This window comes from Microtus pennsylvanicus, chromosome 14, assembly GCF_037038515.1.
Source record: "Microtus pennsylvanicus isolate mMicPen1 chromosome 14, mMicPen1.hap1, whole genome shotgun sequence".
NCBI lineage: Eukaryota > Metazoa > Chordata > Mammalia > Rodentia > Cricetidae > Microtus > Microtus pennsylvanicus.
Genome location: NC_134592.1, coordinates 36347165 through 36366891, shown reverse-complemented (window position 1 = coordinate 36366891; position 19727 = coordinate 36347165). Strand labels below are relative to the sequence as shown.

The 19727-nt window shown below is 39.3% G+C and overlaps 1 protein-coding gene across 5 annotated transcripts in view; it reads left to right on the top strand.

Moving 5' to 3' along the window:
• The window catches only part of Rad51b (RAD51 paralog B), a 500962-nt gene that overhangs the window by 9348 nt on the left and 471887 nt on the right, over window positions 1–19727 (top strand). For all 5 annotated transcript variants that reach the window (XM_075948146.1, XM_075948144.1, XM_075948147.1 and 2 more), the window contains exon 6: window positions 14788–14924. In XM_075948146.1, coding sequence (XP_075804261.1) covers window positions 14788–14924 — 137 coding nt within the window. The remainder of the gene's footprint in view (window positions 1–14787; window positions 14925–19727) is intronic.

Below are 19727 nucleotides of genomic sequence, written 5' to 3'. Positions count from 1 at the left end.
ATCCAAAAACAACAACAACAACAACAACAACAAAAAAAACAGTGCCTTTGGGAGTGTCAGAGCTTAGTGATGCTGGCAGTGCCAGCAGTCAGCCACAGCTCAAGATGCCCAGAGGAGCGCACTCCTAGGGGCATCACTGGCAGGCTGGTGCTGGTTTTTTTTTTTTTTTTAATTCTTCCCTAAGTGGGGTCTTCATAGTCTGTCTTATCTTCTCTTGACATGCTGGCTGACTTCACTCAGGGTGAGTAATACAAGACAGCAAGCTGGAAATGGTGTTGTTCTAGGTGATTTCACCACTGCTCATGACAGGTTCTCTTCATTGTGAGAACTGTAAGCCCAGCTCAGGGTCAGGGAAAAAAAATTTAGGCTCTGCCTATTGAATGAAGTTTCAAGAAGCAGAGGGCACTTCAGGGTCATTGTGTCTCTTTTCCTTGAAAGTTGCATTGGTGTGTATGGGTGTGTATGGATGTGGCACCCATAGGCTGCTTATCAGTAACTCCTGAGAACTTGCCCGAAATTTTTAGAAGCAAACTTCTAAGAGCAGACACATTGTGTGTGTGTGTGTGTGTGCGTGCGTGCATGTATGTGTTTCTGGGTATCAAACACAGGGCCTCAAGCATATTATACAATATCTGGTTCACTGAGCTACATCCCCAGTGTTTTCTTATAGTTCTCATAATCATAATTTAATTGTAATGTTTTTCTTAAAGATAGGAATCTTGCTTTATGGAATATTTTATTTTCTATATTCCTAGAGAGGTTTAAATACTGCTGTGACTAGTAGGTGCCTATGAAATAGTTGATGAATAACCTAATTGAAGGGCTTGTTGTTGCATATGTCGCCACCAGATGGTGCCAAAATTGCACTTTGCACAGTCATTTTGAGGTGAGGCTGGACCGGGGCAGTTAAGGACTATAGGACTGATGGAGTTATGCGTTTACGTATAGAAAAAAAATGAATGTGAAGACAATTAGCAGATGTATGTGTTTCATCTTCAAATATTGTAGTGATTTCTCCATGTTGTCACTTTCATTCACTTCACTAATTAATTCTGTTTGAATTCAAGTGAAGTTATAAGCCTTCACTTTTTTATGGTCCATCTAGCTGACTTATAATGCTGATTAGTAACAATTTTTTTTACTTTCTGCCCTCATTAGATCATTTTAAAAATCTTTTGGGCCCTTTCAGTTAAAATAGCTTACCTGCATCCCAGGTTTTTACCATTCTCTGGGGGTTCCTTTAGTTATACAGTTTTTGTTTTGCTTATTTTTAAACTTTAAAATCCATATATTTGTGATTAAGATTCATATCTCATATCTCCTTCACAAATTGCTTTTCTCACTTAATGTTATTTCTAAGGTTTTTTTTTTCATGTTGCTTCAGGTAGCGAGACCATAATTTTTATTGCTATATTATATTTCGTTTTGAAAACATGTCACAGTTTACTCCTTTTGTTATTAGTGAACATTTGGGTTGTTTCTCATTTGCTGCTGATATGAATAAGTCCTGTGAAAATTTTGTTTATTTATTTATTTATTTATTATATTATGTGTATAGCATTCCTTCCACGTGTGCCTGCAAGCCAGAAGGGGGTGCCAGGTCTCATTATAGATGGCTGTAAGCCACCATGTGGTTGCTGGGAATTGAACTCAGGACCTCTGGAAGAGCAGTCAGTACTCTTAACCTCTGAGCCATTTCTCCAGCCCCATCCTGTGAAAATTTTTATACACAGCTGCTGGATAACATAGGGAAGTTTTTATCTGGGGTAGGGATTGTAGAACCACCGCCCAGGAGTTAAATTCAGCTCACTGCCTGTTTGTGTAAATAAAGTTTTATGGCCAAGCTCATTTGTTTACATTTTGTGTGTGGTTGTCTTGTGACATAAGGGCAGAGTTTAATTAGTTGTGGCAGAGACCATATGGTATGCAAAGCCCGAAGGATTTTCTGTGTGGCCACTGGCCCGAGTGTCTGCCCTGGAGTGTTAGGTAGTTGCAGGGCGTGCACATGGATAACCTCACACAGTCAGAACCAGTGGTCCTCCACAGTGCTGTGCTGGCTCATACTCCCACCATTCAAGCGCAGAAATTCTCCCTGTCCATCCTAGGGTCTTAGTTTTATTTTTCCTAACTGCTAATGATCTTTTAGATGTTATTTGGACACTTAAAGATCAACTTTTGCAGGTGTAATTTAAACAGCCAGAATCCATGCATCGTACACATCTAGCCATACAATCACCACTGCAGTCACGGTCGGGAAGCTTGCATCCTCTTGGTTTCACTTGCAGCAGATTCTTGCTTCCATCCTAAGCCAGGCAAATACCGATCCGTTTTTATTCTCTATGATTTGCTTCTTGTAAGTGTTTCACATAAATGGACTCATGTAGTTCATAGTCATTTCTGTTTAGTTTCTTCCACATGGCATTTTTAAGGTAACTAAATGTTATAGTACATATAAGGAATTTGTTCTTTTTAATCATGAATATTTCACTGCACAGATTTTTGTGTGTGTGTGTGTACTCTTCGTTAGTTGATAGGTATTGGGTAGTTTCCAGTTTTCATCTATCATAAATAATGTAACATTTATGGGTATGTGTGTGTGAAATAGATTTTTGTTAGTAAATATTCACCTAGGAGTGAATGGAAAGATAGGATCATGTAATATACATGGCTCTTTAGGAATCCGCCAGACTGGTTTCCAAAGTGATGGTAGCATCCTGCATCCTCCCTGGAATGCACAGTGTATTTTTCAATACACTCTAACCAACACTTAGCATTTTTTTTTCTGATGCTAGGTTTTGAACCCAGGCCCTCACTTGTGCTAAGTACACAGTCTGCCATACATCTATGTCAGCTTGCACCAATGCCTGTTTCTGTTTTACTTTAGTTCCCCTCATGAATGTATGGGTTATTCCTCTGTGGTTTTGTTATATATTTCTTCAGTGTGTTAATCTTTTTGTCTGTTTGTCTCTTTTAATGTAGGGTCTGGCTGTATAGCTCAGGCTGGCTTTGAACTTGTGATCATCTTGCTTCCTAAGTACTGTGATTACAGGTGTACACCACCATACCCAGCTTCTTTATTTTCTAAGAATCATCTTTTACTATGTTTTTAAAACTTATATGCCTGTTGCCTGCAGAGGCCAGAAGAGGGAGTTGGATTCTCTGGAACTAGAGTTACAGATAGCTGGGAGCCACTGTGTGGGTACTGGGAATTGGGAACTGGACTCAGATCCTGCAAGAGCAGCGAGTGCTCTTCTCTATTGAGCCATCCCTTCAGCTCCACATCTTTAACATTTTTTTTTTTTTTTTGGTTTTTCAAGACCAGGTTTCTCTGTGTAACAGCCTTGACTTCCTGGAACTAGCTCTTGTAGACCAGGCTGGCCTCGAACCCACAGAGATCTGCCTGTCTCTGCCTCCCAAGTGCTGGGATTAAAGGCATGCCACCATTGCCTGGCTCACATCTTTAAGTTTTAATTGAATTGTTAATAAAGTTGATTAACATTAAATTGGGGTCAATGATGTGACTCAGTGGGTAAAGAAGCTTGCTATCCAGCCTGGTGTTCAAAGTGTGATCTCAGGAACCCACATAGAGAGGGATGAGAAAACCATCTCTAAGGAAGTGTTCTCTGTACCTCCTCTACATGTATGCACAGACACAGTAACAATAAATATATTAACTAAAATAATTACTGTAGTGGGCGTCCCCCTTGCTGGCTTTAAAGGGATTATGCTTCTCATATTTCATCATTAAAAATGATGCTGAGTCTCACTGAATCAAGTGACAGAAATTAGCGAGATGAGTGTGTTAGGTTACTGAACCTGTTATTAATTGCACTATGATTATATAAGAGAATATCTTTATTAGGAAGTACACACTAAAATATTTAGGGAATAACTGATGTATACACTGACTCAGATAGTTGTAATAGGTATCTTACACATAAATATGAAGACTTGGGAGAGGGCAATAAAATGATAAACAAATGGGAAAATGTTAACTTAGTAGGTGTGGGAAATGAATTTAAATGGTTTCTGATATTCTCTTGTTACTGTTAGTTGTTGTATAAGTTTAAAAGTAATTTCAGACAGATAGTGAAAGAAAATCATGCAACCCATAATTGTTCATGTGTGCTTGGATAGAATAATTGTTCTCTAATTATGGGTTTCTTCTGTATATGTTCATTAAATTAATCATGCTATTTAAAAGTTATTTCCAAGGGCTGGAGAGATGGCCCAGCAGTTAAGAGCATTGGCTGTTCTTCCAGAGGTTTTGAGTTCAATTCTCAGTATCCAAATGCCACTCACAATCATTTCCACAGGATCCAACACCCTCTTCTGGCCTCCATGGGTACTACACACATGGTGCTTAGCCTTGTATGCAGGCAAAACACCCATAAACATAAAAAGAAGTAATAATAATAAATATTTTGAAGGTTATTTAAACCTACTTTATCTTTATTGATCCCTCCTAAGTTGATATAATACCTCTTTCAGGAGAGTTATTTAGCCTATTTCATTTTGGGGTAGACAAATTTTCTTTTTGTTGTATATATTTGAGCACATTTTATTTCATCACTTATTTATTTACTTATTTATTTTGATTTTTCTCTGTGTAACAGCTCTAGCTGTTCTGGAACTAGCTCTTGTAAACCAAGATGGGCTCGAACTCACAGAGATTCGCCTGCCTCTGCCTCCCTAGAGCTAGGATTAAAGGTGTGCACTACCACCGCCTGGGTTGAGCATATTTTATTATGTTAAACTAAAGACATTCAGAATTGCCGTGTACTCCTGGAGAAACAAACGTCATGGATCTTCTATGTGGCACTTGTCACCATTAGTTTTATTATTTGTGTGATTAGTGTGTATCCTCTTCACTGCATAATAATGTCAACTGGCAGTGATTGTTTTATTATTTTTTTCTATTAACACATGTACAAGGTACTTAATGAGTGCCCATTGAATTGAGGCATTTGGTTTTCTTTCTTACTTCTTTGCTTTCTTTTTGTATCTCTGGCTGGCTTGGACCTGCCTGTGTTGATGAGACTGGCCTTGAATGCGGAGACCTGCCTGCCTCCGATTTCTTGTCGCTAGGATTAAAGGTGTGTGCTACCTTGCTTGATTTCTTTCTTTATTTTTAATACTCGTCTAGTTCTTGTTTACTCTGATGTTTTGGTTCCTGTTGCCTTTCCTCCCCGCTTCTTTGATTATGTAATTAGTAAAAGTTTAGGCGGTTTTATTTTGAAGATTAGATTATTTTTGTTACTTTGAAGGTGTGTATGAGTGTGTGTGTGTGTGTAGGAAGGTACACATGAGTGCAGGTCCCTCAGAAGGTACACATGAGTGCAGGTCCCTCAGAGGCTGGAGGTGTTGGATCCTGTGGAGCTGGAATTAGAGGAGGCTGTGTGCCAGGAATTGAACTTGGGTCCTTTGCAAGAGCAGTATGTTCTTTTCACACTGCTAGACTTTCCAGCCCAGTTTTAGATGATATTAATGTTATTACAATTCCAGAGTATAATAGTCTATTTTTAATATTTATTTATATACATTTAATAATAATTTCTGCAAATTTGTTTAAAAATTATTGAAATAGTACACTTAAATTTTTTTGATGAACATTTACCAAGTCTTTTAGTTTTTCCTTACATGTTTTTAAAATTGTATATTTCTTAAATCTGAGTATTTTTTTGTTGGATATCACTCAACCAATCACTCCAAAGCTTAATGGTTAAACAATATTTATTTTGTTATATAGATTCTTTGCTTCAGGAATTTGAGAGCAACTTAGTTGGATGTTTCTGGTTCAGATCTGCTGTGAGATTATTGTCAGGGTATTGGCTGAGGATGATATTGTCTGAAAGGTTGGCTGGACCTGGGGGAACTGCCTCCACAAGACCATTTGAGTGTCTTCGTGCTATGACAGCTGATTTCCAAGGGCACAAGGTAGAAGTGGCAGTCTTAGAAGTTATGTGCCATCATATTTTATTTTATTTTATTTCATTTTATTTTGAGAGAGGGTTTCTCTGTAGCTTTGGAGCCTATCCTGGAACTAGCTCTTGTAGACCTGGCTGGTCTCGAACTCACAGAGATCTGCCTGCCTCTGCCTCCTGAGTGCTGGGATTAAAGGCATGCGCCACCACTGTCCGGCATTCTTATACATACAAGATATGATATGTATTGTAGCACACCATGCCTTACTGTGCTCTATGCGCTGCCATACAGTTCGTGAACCGGGCAAGGGGCTGGAGAGTGAAACACACAAAGACACACAGACAGAGACACAGGTCATCCTTGATGCCAGGATGCCCCAAGAATGCCCCCTTTATTGTGTCCAGGGTCAGCTTATATAGGGAACCTTAACTGATAGCCATGCTCCAGCCAAACCCACCAGAAACCACTCTCCTGCCATCAGGAACTCCTGAGGGTCTCGTGCTCAGAGCAGCTGCAGGCTGTCTCAGAGCAGAGGAGAACAAGTTGTTTACAAGAAATTCAGGATCTGGGGGTTCACAGCTCCCAACAATATATTATATATTTGACGCATGGACAAACTTGATATGTGGAGGGGACCACAAAAAGCATGGGTATGAAGAGTGGGGATCAGTGAATCTATCTTAGAGACTATTAACTAATAACAAATGTGTGTGTGTGTGTGTATGCAATAAAAAAAACCCTATGTCTCCCAAGTGCTGGGATTAAAGACACGTGCCACTATGCTGGGCAGAACTATTACTTGATTACTAGGTCTCTGTTTTCATAGACATTATATCAGACAAAATTTCTAAAGTGGCTTCCTGTGGTGGTTTGAATAAGAATGGCTCCCATAGGCTTGTATATTTGAATGCTTAGTCACCTGGGAGTGGCACTACTTGAGAATTAGAAGGATTAGGGTAGGTCTGACCTTGTTGGAGGAAATGTACCCCAGTGGTGGGCTTTGAGGTTTCAAAAGTCTATGCCAGGCCCGGAGTCTCTCTTTCTCTGCTGGCGGATCAGGCTGTAACTCTCAGATACTTCTCCAGCACCACACTTGGCTGCCGTCATGCTCCCTGCCATGACATTGGACTAAATCTCTGGAGCTGTAAACCAGCCCCCAACTCAATGCTTTCTTTTATAAGAGCTGCTGCGGTCATGGTGTCTCTTCACAGTAGTCAAACAGTGACTAAGACACCTCCCAATGACACTGCATCCTCAGCAAGGTGCCTGTGACTACGATGAGATGTCGTTGCCATGGTCAAGGCGTATTTTATGGCACAGGGGCTTTCAGATAGGAGAGCACCTAGATCTCATCCTGTGAACTCTCCAAAGCGATGATCATTCTCTCGCTGATATGAAGAAGACAGAGTCAAAGCCTCCGGAGGACTGATGGGCTGCCAGTGTAGAGAAGAACAGGAATGGATGTGGCTATTGTGTGATGTTTTACTCTTTTGGCTTTTTGAGGGGCCCACCACTCAGTGCCCAAAGAAATCGCACATGGAGGCTTATTCTTAGTTATGAATGACTGGCCTTAACTTGGCTTGTTTCTTGCCAGCTTTTCTTCACCTAAACTAACCTGACTACCTTTGCCTCTGGGCTTTATCTTTCTCTATTTCTGTATACCTTTCTTTACTTCTTTCTCCGTGACTTACCGTGTAGTTGGGTGGCCCCTGGTGTCCTTCTCTCCTTGTTTTCTCATTTGCTCCTTGCGCTCCTCATTCTCGGTTCTCCTTCTGATTATACTCTCTGCCTGCCAAACTCGCTTATCCTTGCTCCTGCCTTGTGACTGTCCATTCATCTCTTTATTGGGACCATCAGGTGCTTTAGGCAAGGCACAGTAACACAGCTTCACACAGTTAAACGAATGCAGTGTAAACAAAAGTCACACACACCTGAAAATAATATTCCCCAACATGTGGCCACCAGGAACAGTAAGGATGTTCCAAGCTTTCAGATGACAGAAAGAAAAAAACCTCAGATCTAGAGCAGCAGCACAGATTTTCCAACAGCCTGACTGAGCTTGGTAGTTGACACCCATCTTTCCAGAGCGGAGCCTGGTCTTTCCAGAGTCCAGTGGCTCCCTTTTTAGCCTTAGGAGATACTAAGCAGAGAGTTCCGTCAAGCCTGTCAGGACTCTGATCTCCAGAACTCTAAGATAATGAATGAGTATTCTTTCCAGCTTCTGAATCTGTGGTGATTGGTGTGGCAGTAGAAAAAGTAGTACAGGTATAAGGTATAGACGGAGGTATCTACTTGCATTGTACAATCTTTGTTTCCCATTCAAAGGCTGGAAATGACTGAGGGAATAAATATAAATCTGGAAACATTGTCTCATCAGATTTATAGTTGCCCTTCCTTAACTTTAAATGTACAGTTCCTAAATGTGTTTATCATCAATTGTAACTTACATGAGCTCGCTGAATCTGGGTATGATTAGTTACATCATCAGGTTATAGCATCAAGATGGGAAGTAGAATCAGAGGCATGCTCACGCCGAGGGAGCTTCAAAGACAGTAGTCCTGCTGAACTGCTAAGGGCGTGAGCCAAGGGCTTTGTCTTATTGCCTGACACAACTGTGATTCCTTACTTGTGGATTATATAAGCAAGTAATTCTGAATCTGTTATAATTGAAAAGGGACAGTGAAGATAAGTTTGAAGCCTAAACTTTAGAAGTTTGCATATGTCAGTGATTACCTACCAGTTTTTCATTATCTACTAAAGAACCTTTTAAGAGTTTTCCCCTCCCCCAGCCCTCTTGTATCTTTACTGTCCATGGAAATTTAAATGCTAGAGATATGCTGTGCATTTTTTCTGTACTTTGTGTCTATCTGTGCTAATGTAAAAGAATAAACCACTGTTTTCTCAAAAACCAAGTTTTCACCTCTGGGGTCATTATTACCCCTGCTAAAGGTACATGGGACTAGATGCTATTGTGAGTAGGTAGAATTAGAGTTGTATTTGAAGGTATTGTCAGGGGCATGCAGGATGGCTCAGTGAGTAAAGGTGCTTGCTGCCTAGTCGACTGACCCCAGTTCCATTCCTAGGACCCATATGGTGGAAGGAGAAAGCCAATTCCTATAAGTTGTCCTCTGATCTCTACACACCTTGATGTGCCCCCCAATAAATAAATAAATAAATGTAGAAGAAATATTAAAAAGGTAGTTTCACTTTATTTATTTGTTTATTTATTTCAGTTTTGGAGACAGGGTTTCTCTATGTAGCCCTGGCTGTCCTGGAACTTGCTTTGTAGACCAGGCTGGCTTCAAACTCAGAGAGATCCGCTTTCCTCTGCCTCTTCAGTGCTTGGATTAAAGACGTGCGTGGACCACCGTCTCCAGGCTTGGTAGTTTCATTTTGTAATCTAGATATTACACCATCTGTGGAACTGGTCCAAGCTCATGTCAATCAAAAGACGTCACATCTGTGTATCTTGGTTCAAAGAGTACCTCCAGAAGACCAGCCAGTGAGCACTGCTAAATATTTACACTGTTGGTATTTCCTGTATCATCTATACGCTTTTGTTCATGATTTGAGATTAGAATCAGTATCAGTTGCCAGAAGGGAACCAGAGTCCTTATTTGACACCCCATTTTTCCCTTGGATAAAAGTCATATTACAGGTTTTTTTCTTTCTTCTCATTGACTGATTAGTGTGGCCCACTTGGTCTCAGGAGAGAACAGAGCGAGGCTTGTAAACTCAGATACCTGCAGGGCCTGCAATAGGAATGTGTAAGATTGACATGGTCATTAGATTCCTTTCACTGTTGACAACTGCAGCAAATCTTCATTTTCCTGGCTATGGACCTCCAGATCTAGGGAGATGAGTTTTATCTTGTTCAGTTACAGTTGGGTTCTGGTGGTCCACTTATAGCCACAGTGGTAGGAAAAATTGGGAATGATTTCAGGTGGGGATCGTTTATGTGTGATACACTCATTGATTTGTTTACCTGATGCACTTCTGTGAAAGGTTCCAGTCACCCCAGGATTTTAGCATGCGCTGTTGATGTCTTCACTCAGTCCTCATTTTAGATATACCTTTATGGTTTCTTAGGATTGTTCATATAACATGTTCAGGAAATGCTGCTAAATTCATGGCTATTTGTCTTCACGCTGTTTGATTTTTATGTGTATTTTGCAATGTTTGCCATTTCCACGTCCTTCTTTTTTCCTGTCTGGTTCTCACCTTTCTTCTTACATGCACACACACACCCACACCCACCACCAATATATACTAATGGTACAGAGAGTCTTGGATATAAACATGCTGATATTCTGTAAGTTAAGATCCAGTTTTCTTTCCCAAGGCAGAGTGCAGCAGCCTTCTGAGATTCTTGGCTCTTTAATTTTAGTTTTAGGATTGGGAGAGGTAGTTATGAAATGAATTAGGCAGGTCTGAAGACCTAACCATATTTGTGCATAATTCTTGAGCAAATACAGACAAGTTCTTAGATGCGGGGTCACTAGAGAAAAAGGGAAGTTCTCAGGAGCTGTCTTGTTTCAGATCAGGGCCAGAAAAGCCTTAATTTTTTTCTGCCAAGTAGTGGCTTGGGAGATTACACTATCTTGCTGCCCCTGGCCCCAGTGTGCAGAGTTCACTTGGTAAGATGTGAGGTCCTAGCAGGTCTAGGCTTCACATTCTCTTTCACTGTGCAATTGAGCTTCAGGTTGAAGTGAATAGGTTCGTTCATTCGTTCCTTCCTTCCTTTTTTTTTATTTTAACAGATAGATTTTCTTTTATTGGGAGTAGCATTTTTCTCCTCAAATGTGTCACTAGTTTGCTATATTGCTGATACTTGAATGGTCTTCACTAAGGATTTTCCTCCTGATGCTTTTGCATTTCTCGTGGAGAGGTGTTGAGGTTCAGCTTAACTGTGTGCAGCTGGTTGTATCTTACGGTGTTTCTGTGTGCCAGTGTTTCCAAGAAGCAAACAGCTTTGACTGCTCTAGCTTGGCAAGTTTTTCTTTCTAACCACCATTGGGTAGAAGCTGGGAATCGAACACAGCTTGAAATCTTGTGGTTTGGATGGTGGAATTCAGGGCTAAACTGTCTAAAGCTAAATTTCTTAATGTTGAGATATTTTTCCCCAATAAATAAACCTGAAAAATAATGATATTTAACTCCTGGAAGTCCATAAAATTGTGTATTTGGACACACACACATACACATATACACAGCTAACAAGAAGGAAAATATACTAAGAATATTCTAGAGATAGCTACTACAGTATAAATCAAACTCAAAATAGCCCAAACCAACCTAGATATGATGTTGTGTTTCCCCAGACTGTACTAAGGCAGTTCACGAGAGAAAATGATACTTTACTTAACTTTGCAGCTTTTTAGGTAGATGTTTTCAGAGAGAAAATAATAAATTAATACCATACACTTTCATAGTACCTGATACTGAATATTTCATATGTGTCATTTAAATTGCATTCCAGTAAATGACCAAGCATTTAGCAGCTTTAATCTCATTAAATCAAAGAATAGATCCCAGAACTGGCCCTAGACAGCATGCATTGGAAGATGGCATCCATCTTTCTACCCTTTCACCCTCTAACATGCACACATTTGTTTGGTTTCAAGACTCATGTGCAACTTTTTCCAACGGGAGTGTCTCCTGTTGTGACATTTAATGAACAATTTGATCTGTGCTGATGTTGGTAATGATAAAGACCTGTGAAGTTTCAGAGATCAAAGTTGATTATTCAGTTTGATCAATCAAAGGGAGAATGCTGTACATGTAAAGTATTCAAAAATATTTTTGGCTAGGAGTAACACATGCCTTCAGTCCCAGCACATAGAAGACAAGGAGTTGGGTTTTTGTGAGTTCAAGGTCACATAGTGGTCTACATAGTGAGTTCTAGGCTAGCCAGGACTACAAAGTGAGAGTCAACTTTAGAATAAAAACAATTTAAAGGGGGCCTACTGTGATGGTTAGAGAGTAAGGTGCTTGCCGTGCAAGCCAAAACTTGAGCTCAGTCCCCAGATCTCATGGTGGAAGAAGAGACCCTGCTGGCTGAATTTCATGTTTGACCTTCACGTGTGGACTGTTGCGTGATATGCAAGAGTAATGATAATAATAATGATAACGCACGTGGACTGTGTCCAGTATGTGAGTGTAACAACAACAATAGTGATAGAAATAATGAGGAGTGTAAAGTGTGAATGTTTTTCTAGTATGATCTAGATTATCTGACTGGCTAGATTCGGTTTCAAAAATGAAATCCATTAAGAACTACTTTTTTGCGCATATGCTATTGAGGTAAAGATATTGACAGGGAAGGGATAGCCTCAAAAATGAAAGACATTGTGCATAGATTTTTTTTTTCAGCACTGGATGTGAAACTCAGGACCCTACTGGTTAGTTACATCTATTGCTCATTTTGGGATAAAATGTTGCCTAAGTGGCAGCAAGTGGTGGTGCACGCCTTTAATCGCAGCACTCGGGAGGCAGAGATGGGCAGTTTGAGGCCAGCCTGGTCTATGAGAGCTAGTTCCAGGACAGGCTACAAAGCTACAGCGAAACCCTGCCTTGAAAAACCAAAAACCAAAAACCAACAACAACAAAAATGTTGCCTAGGCTAGCCTTGAACTCAGGCTGTAGCTCACAGATGCCTTGATTCTTCCTATCTCAGCTTCCCAAGTAGCTGGGATTATAAGCCTGTACCATCAGAATTGTTCAGACTTCTTGACTAGAAAATAATGAATGAGGGCATTTTCTGAGGGTAGTAATGTTTAATTTGATAGGAATTTAGATTACATATATGGGGCTGGAATTGTAGCTCAGCATGAGACTACTTGCTTAGCACACATCACCCCTGAATTCAATCCCCAGTACTATAAGCAAGTAATTCATAGATGGCATATGTGTCTGTTGCATGGAACCACTCGTTCATCCAGGCTGCTTAGAACCAAAATAACCACACAGAAACTGTATTATTTAAATCACTGCTTGGCCCCTTAGCTCTAGCTTTTTATTGGCTAACTCTTACATATTAATTAAACCCATCTCTATTAATTTATGCATCACTACGAGGTCATGGTCTACCAGCAAAGTTTCAGCACATCTGTCTTCAGCGGCGGCTCCATGGTGTCCCTCTGACTCTGCCTTCTTCCTCCCAGAATTTATTTCAGTTTTCCCTGCCTACCTAAGTTCTGCCCTATCAACAGGCCAAGGCAGTTTCTTTATTCATTAATGGTAATCACAGCACACACAGGGAACTCCCACATCATATGTTTGTTAGCATTCATCAAATATTTGCATATTTCGTTATGAGAAAGTCAAAAGGAAAAGTACTATATATATTAAACTCTGGAGAATGATATGTGTGCAGGATTCCTGTGAGAAAGTATGTTGATGTGTGGTTTATTTTGAAGCATGAAAGAGAGAAACCCAAAATGTATTGGTAAATAGATGGAGAGATGGACAGACAGATTAATATAGCATGAAATTGCATAGTTAATACAATAAAATGGTAATTGTTGAGTATAGGGAGTGAGTGTATGGATGTTTCTTGTAAAAATCTTTTAGCTTTTCTGTTGCTTTTATTTTTAGGTGACTGACAGACAACACAAAAGTTAATTTTAGATGGGCAAAAGAGTTTTTCAAATGATATAAGTTTTGCTAGATTTTATAAAAACTTGTTTGAGTCTATTACTATACCATTTGCCATAACAGAATTTTGGAGGTTGGGTACTTTTATATGGTAAAGAGATTTATTTGGGTCACAATGTGATGGTTAGAAGATCCAAACAACATGACAGTAGCCTGTTGTGCCACAAGATGGCAGAGAAGCAAAAAGGAAAGTACTGTGTGCGAAGGGGCCTATGAGAGAACACACTCCATAAGAGGTATAACAATCCCTTCTGCTCTCCTGTCTGACCTAATCGTCTTCCATCAGCCCTCCCTGTTAAAGTTTCTGCTACCCCAAACTGAGGACGAAGTTCCGAGGGCGCGAGCCTTTGAGAAAACATCTGGGCTGTAAAATATAGACTCTTTATGGTACTCTGTGATGAGATGAGGACTGATCATGAAAATCCATTGAAGCACAACTCTGTGAAAGAGCTGTTGAACTGACAGAAGGAAGAACACATACACGCTTAAGTATTTTACTATATATATTTAGTAAATTTTATATTTATATATAATATGTATTATATTTTATAACTTTTTAGTAAATTATAAATTTAGTGAACATAATATATTTTAAAATTATATTTTAATATATATATTTAAAAGATAAGAAGCTGGATATGCTAGCACATTTCTTTAATCTCAGCACTAAGGTGGAAACACAGATTTCTGTAAGTTCTAGGCCACTCTGGACTACATAGTAAGTTCCGGGCCAGCCAGGAAAAACAAAAAGAAAGAAAGGACAGATAAGCTATGTGCTATGTCATATCTACTGACCCTCTTTGAATGACAAGTAACTGTGCTATCTATTGCCTAAAGGATTAACACCCCTACCAATCAGTAGTATTTTCACAAAGTCATTCGTCAACACCAGTATATACAGTTAGTGGGTGCAACGTCTATCCTTTCACAATTTTAACTTCACGTCTGGTAACAGAGCACAGACGGTAACTAACTGAGTGAGCATTCTCGTTATTCCCAAGGATACGCATCCCAAGCATACACCAATAAGAGGAAAGTTAGTTGTTACATACAGTGGGTGTCTTTGGGAAGTAGAGCTCAATTCTCTCCTGGAACCCAGGCTCATTGCATTGGTTTTTTTTTTTCCAGCAGATCCTAAAATAATTTTCTTTGAGTAAATTACAGTGTTTATTCAAATTTTATAGATAACATCACTTTGTTTTTTAGATTACAGGTCCACCAGGCTGTGGAAAAACTCAGTTTTGTCTGATGATGAGTGTTTTAGCTACACTGCCCACCAACATGGGAGGATTAGAAGGAGCTGTGGTGTACATTGACACAGAGTCTGCGTTTACTGCTGAAAGGTAGGTTGTTTTAATTTCGACTATAATTCTTTGCTTTTAGAGCCCCTGTGCACACCATGGGCAATTTACACATAGGTTATTATTTAATTTTTGAGAACAAAGGGTGCTAGCTACTATTTTTAAAGTTTTTTTTCTTTTGAAATTGATTCAGGAAGCAACTTGTCTTCTTCCTTTTCTATCTTTTCTTACTGGTTTAAGTGGGGTACCTGTGTAAGCTATATTTTTATTACTGCATCTTGAAAAAAAAAATCTCCTCTCCATGGTGATATTTTGCTTGTGATCTAACAAATAAAGCTTGCCTGAAGATCAGAGTGTGTAGCTAATTAGCCATAGAGGTCAGGCAGTGGTGGTGCACACCTTTAATCCCAGTACTTGGGAGTCACATGCCTTTTATCCAAGCACTAGAAGGTGGAGACAGAAAGGGATATGGCTGGGTGGAGAGAGGAATATAGGGCAGGAGGAGATAGAAGCTCATGGCATTCGGTCTGAGGATTCATGGAGATGGGATCTTGCCCACTTTGGTCTGAGGATTTAGTAGAGGTAAGAGGTCTTTCTAGTGGCTAGCTGCTTAACTTCTCTGTTTTTTCAGCATTTATCCCATATCTGATCCTGGGTTTTTATTAATAACGCCTTTCCTCTCCTGACAGTCTTTGTACATAGTTACATCTCTTTACATACAGAAACATCTCTGTTTTTCATCCATCTGTCTCCTCTACACATTTCTTCTCTCCACTCTGCTACATTTCTTCACATAGAGCTACACCTCTCTTCTACATCATGTACTCACTTGCACACTGACACACTCACATACACTCTCACATACCTTTCATAGCACAAACTCTGGACAATATATAAATAACATTCTTAGGGTCACTTAGCATTTCTTGAGTAAACAATAGAGACAGAGCCATTCTGATACACTAGGAACCGTACGGTTTCTCTCAGGCTAGGGAGGTCATGCCAACCGGGCATGGTGAGTAAAGCAGGCTTGTAGCTTCTTAAAGTGGTCAGGGTTCCCAGACAGAGAGTGACATTGAAATTCGGGACTTAAACAATAAACAGTTAGTTGACTAGGTCTTGAGTCCTGCATCACAAACATGCAGAAAGTCAGTTGCTGCAGGGAGTTATATCTCAGTGTTATCACCCTGACTTTGGTTCAACAGATACCTGGGAACTTGCTCTGGTGCATATTTTGTAGGTGCATCGAGTCTATTTTGAATCTGTTCTGAAGTCTAAAATAAATTTTATAACTGAGAATTTTGTTATTTTCCTATGTTAGTCTGAGCTATGAAAAATATCCTAGTATTATTTCTATTCATCAAAATTATACAGATTAAGCAGAAATCATCTTTCTGACCATCCACAGATATATGTGTGCTCAGTAGATGATACGCACACACACAGACACACACACACAGACACACAGACACACAGACACACACACACACACACACACACACACACACACACATATGAGATAAACATACTGGCACCAGGAAAAATACCCATAGCTGTTTTCAGGAATAAAATGTAGTGGCACATGAGAAAAACTACAGACAGAAGCAACCGATTCACATTCAGTGACCCCACGGTCTTTACCAAGTGGGGCCAGAGAGTTTTCATCTGGTGGGTTGACCTGTTGAATATGAGCTGTCATCTGCTGTATATGCTCACAGCTCTGGCTGCTTTTTATTAAACCAACCACAGTGACACACCTTCACACAGTATAAACAAATATCCTGTAACAATTCTTCCTTTTTTGTTTCAAATAAAAATGGAAGGTTTTAACTCTAACAAAATAAAATTATATACAATAAGAACAATTATCAAGTAAGAGTTACACTTACAAAATACAGTCCATTTATATTTGGCAAATTCAGAGAAAATGCTCTATTATCTATCCTATCTTGGTGAGTCCAAAGTTTTATACCTAAACCACTTTCTATCATAAAACTTGTATTACCAACCTAATAGTATATACTTAAACCTTAAAACTTCTTTTAGATAAATAACTTAAGCTTTTATGTCTATTAACCTTTATAAATTTTATATCTCTTTTTGTAAGTTTCTTTTCTGAGTTTGGTAACAAAGAAAATGATTTAACTATCTAGTCTTCAACTCTATTAGAGACCTAAGAATGATAAAATATTACTTGAGTAAACAGAAAGTGCAAGGCAAACAACTTCCAAAACTAGAAACAATTGAGACATCTGACTTTCTGGACAGTCACTCAAGATTCCTCTGTAATATGGGGGTATCCACCTTCAGCCTACAGGCCTAGAATATCTGACAGGGTTTTTTGTGAAGCAGGAGTTTTGAAAAAAACTGTCCTACCTTGTGTTGGCAAAATTTGCAGTCTTTCTTTTGTGTCCTTGTCCAATTTGGACAGCATACTGTCTGCACTCTAGGCAAGGGCAGTTGCCCAGTGGCTATCTTTGCCACATATGAAAGCAAATTCCATATGGAGGTTCTTCAATACCCATCACCTTTTTTTCTGAAGTAGAATGGAACTGCCAGGAGCAGACCTATCTCACTGTCATGAAAAGCTTTATGTTATTAAAACATCTTAATACCATATTCTGTAAATCTCTGAAGTGCTTGAAGACCACCTATCTATCTAAAATATGTCTGTTTAACCTTGAAAACATACCTAATATGACTACAAGTTAGATTGTTATAGATGATCTATAATTCTTAATTATCCTAAAGAGTTTATAATAATAACTTTTAAGAACTAGAATTTACATTACATTTTAAAATGAGCTGCATGGGTACAATACTTTAGAAAAGAGTAGAAACATACACACAGTCTATTAAAACAAAAGTAGTCTTAAATTTGTATCAATGTACAAAATATCTTAAACAAGAGTAGAAACATATATTTACATATATATATAGTATGTTCTAACAAAAATAACCTTACATTTGTGTCAATATATAAAAATCTATACCAATGTAAAATATTTGTGACTAGTGGTTGCTTTTTAGTTTAAAAGTAGATTCAGTAATCTACCACTTTATCCTATCATTTTTTTATTCCCCTTTTATCTTTCCAGAAAGAAAACCTTGAGTCTAACCTCTTTTGCTTAGCTTTTTTCTCTGGCCATGACCAATAACAATTTGCAAGTAAGCCCTGCTAAACAATGACAAGCACCCATAACCCACCGATTGACAATAAAACTACCCACCCCATCTCTTGGAAATGTGGGCGTCATGTTCTTAAAATTACTTCCTGCTGGGATAATTGTATCTTTAGGGGACTCTGAGAAAACTGAGATAATGGTCAAGTCCTGGGAAAATAGCTGTAACATTTATTGTCCAGTCTCTGTGTAATGGGAAAGTGCAGGGTTTATCTGAAGTCCTGACTGGAGTAGTCTGTGAGGCTGGACCATCTCAGCTAGCAGCTTTGAAGTTGTTCTGAATGCAGATTTTTGAGGAAAGTGCAGCACTCCTAGAGGCTGGACCACCTGGGCTACTTTCTTCATTGGTATCTGGTCCTTTTTTTCTGAAAATACACAGACTTTTAAAGGTAACATTATATTTGCATTAACACAAGTATGGAATTTGCAGTATACTCAGGTCAGTTAAAGATGATTCTCTGCTCTATATTTGATCAGGTAAAAGACATCTGTCCACTTTTTAAGTCCATTTGGACTGTATAGCCAAACTGGAATATAAATCTCCATCCATGCCATATAAAAGGATGGCATGTAAATAATAAAGCATGAGGATTCTGTAGCCAACAAGATTTATTATGTCTCCTCCAGTCTCAGAGCTGTTCCCATGTAGAAGGATCAGTATAAATGTCACCTGGCTTGTAGCCTTTCCTGGCTTTCCTCCTCATATCTGCAACCAAGATCCTCAGGATCCCTACACCCATCAAATCTGATCTTCATTAACTTTGAAGGAATCCATAGTTTTTTTTTCCTGTGCAAACAGGGTATAACCTCTCCTCCAACACAAAACTTTTCCTGACTCCCATTCTGAAATTAAGGCACCCATAAAATATATAGGCTGATTTAATTCAGCAGTCCCTTCCTCAATCCAGTGTCTCTCAGCAGCGGTTGTTCTCTATTCATTAGCATTCAAAAGTGTAATGTTAACAAAGCACCATAGGCCCAAACTCACTGTGTTGTAGTATTTCCCACCCTTACATGGCTTATTCTTTTTTATAACTTTACTCACTCTTTAAAGACTTTATTATTTTTAAAGCATTTATAGGGGGCTGGAGAGATGGCCCAGAGGTTAAGAGCATTGCCTGCTTTTCCAAAGGTCCTGAGTTTAATTCCCAGCAACCACATGGTGGCTCACAACCATCTGTAATAAGATCTGGTGCCCTCTTCTGGACTTCAGGCATACATGCAGACAGAATATTGTATACATAATAAATAAATATTTAAAAAAAGCATTTATATTTTTATATGACAGTCTATACCCATTTTTACTGTACCTGTTCAGAAGTTTTCTCGTCTGAACCCAGCCTTACTGGGTACATGAAGTATTCTCTGACCACGGGAACCAAACCTTAAAGGGTCAGGCAATCCGCTGCATGGTTCTACTTACCACATGGCTCTGGCAGCTGGCTCTACCCCAGCTTGGGTTTGTGAGAGCTGAGCCTCAAGCCTGTAGGTAGCAGCTGGGAGCCACGCCTCTGTATGTCATGAACACCAGCCAGCCTAGGAAGCCAGATCTGTTTGTGTGTTTGGAACTCTTTTTTTTTTTAAAGCTTTCTCAGGTCCTATGTGGATATTTGTGCCTCCACTTTGGACACCATATGTAGTCAGACTTTCTTGTTGGGACCAC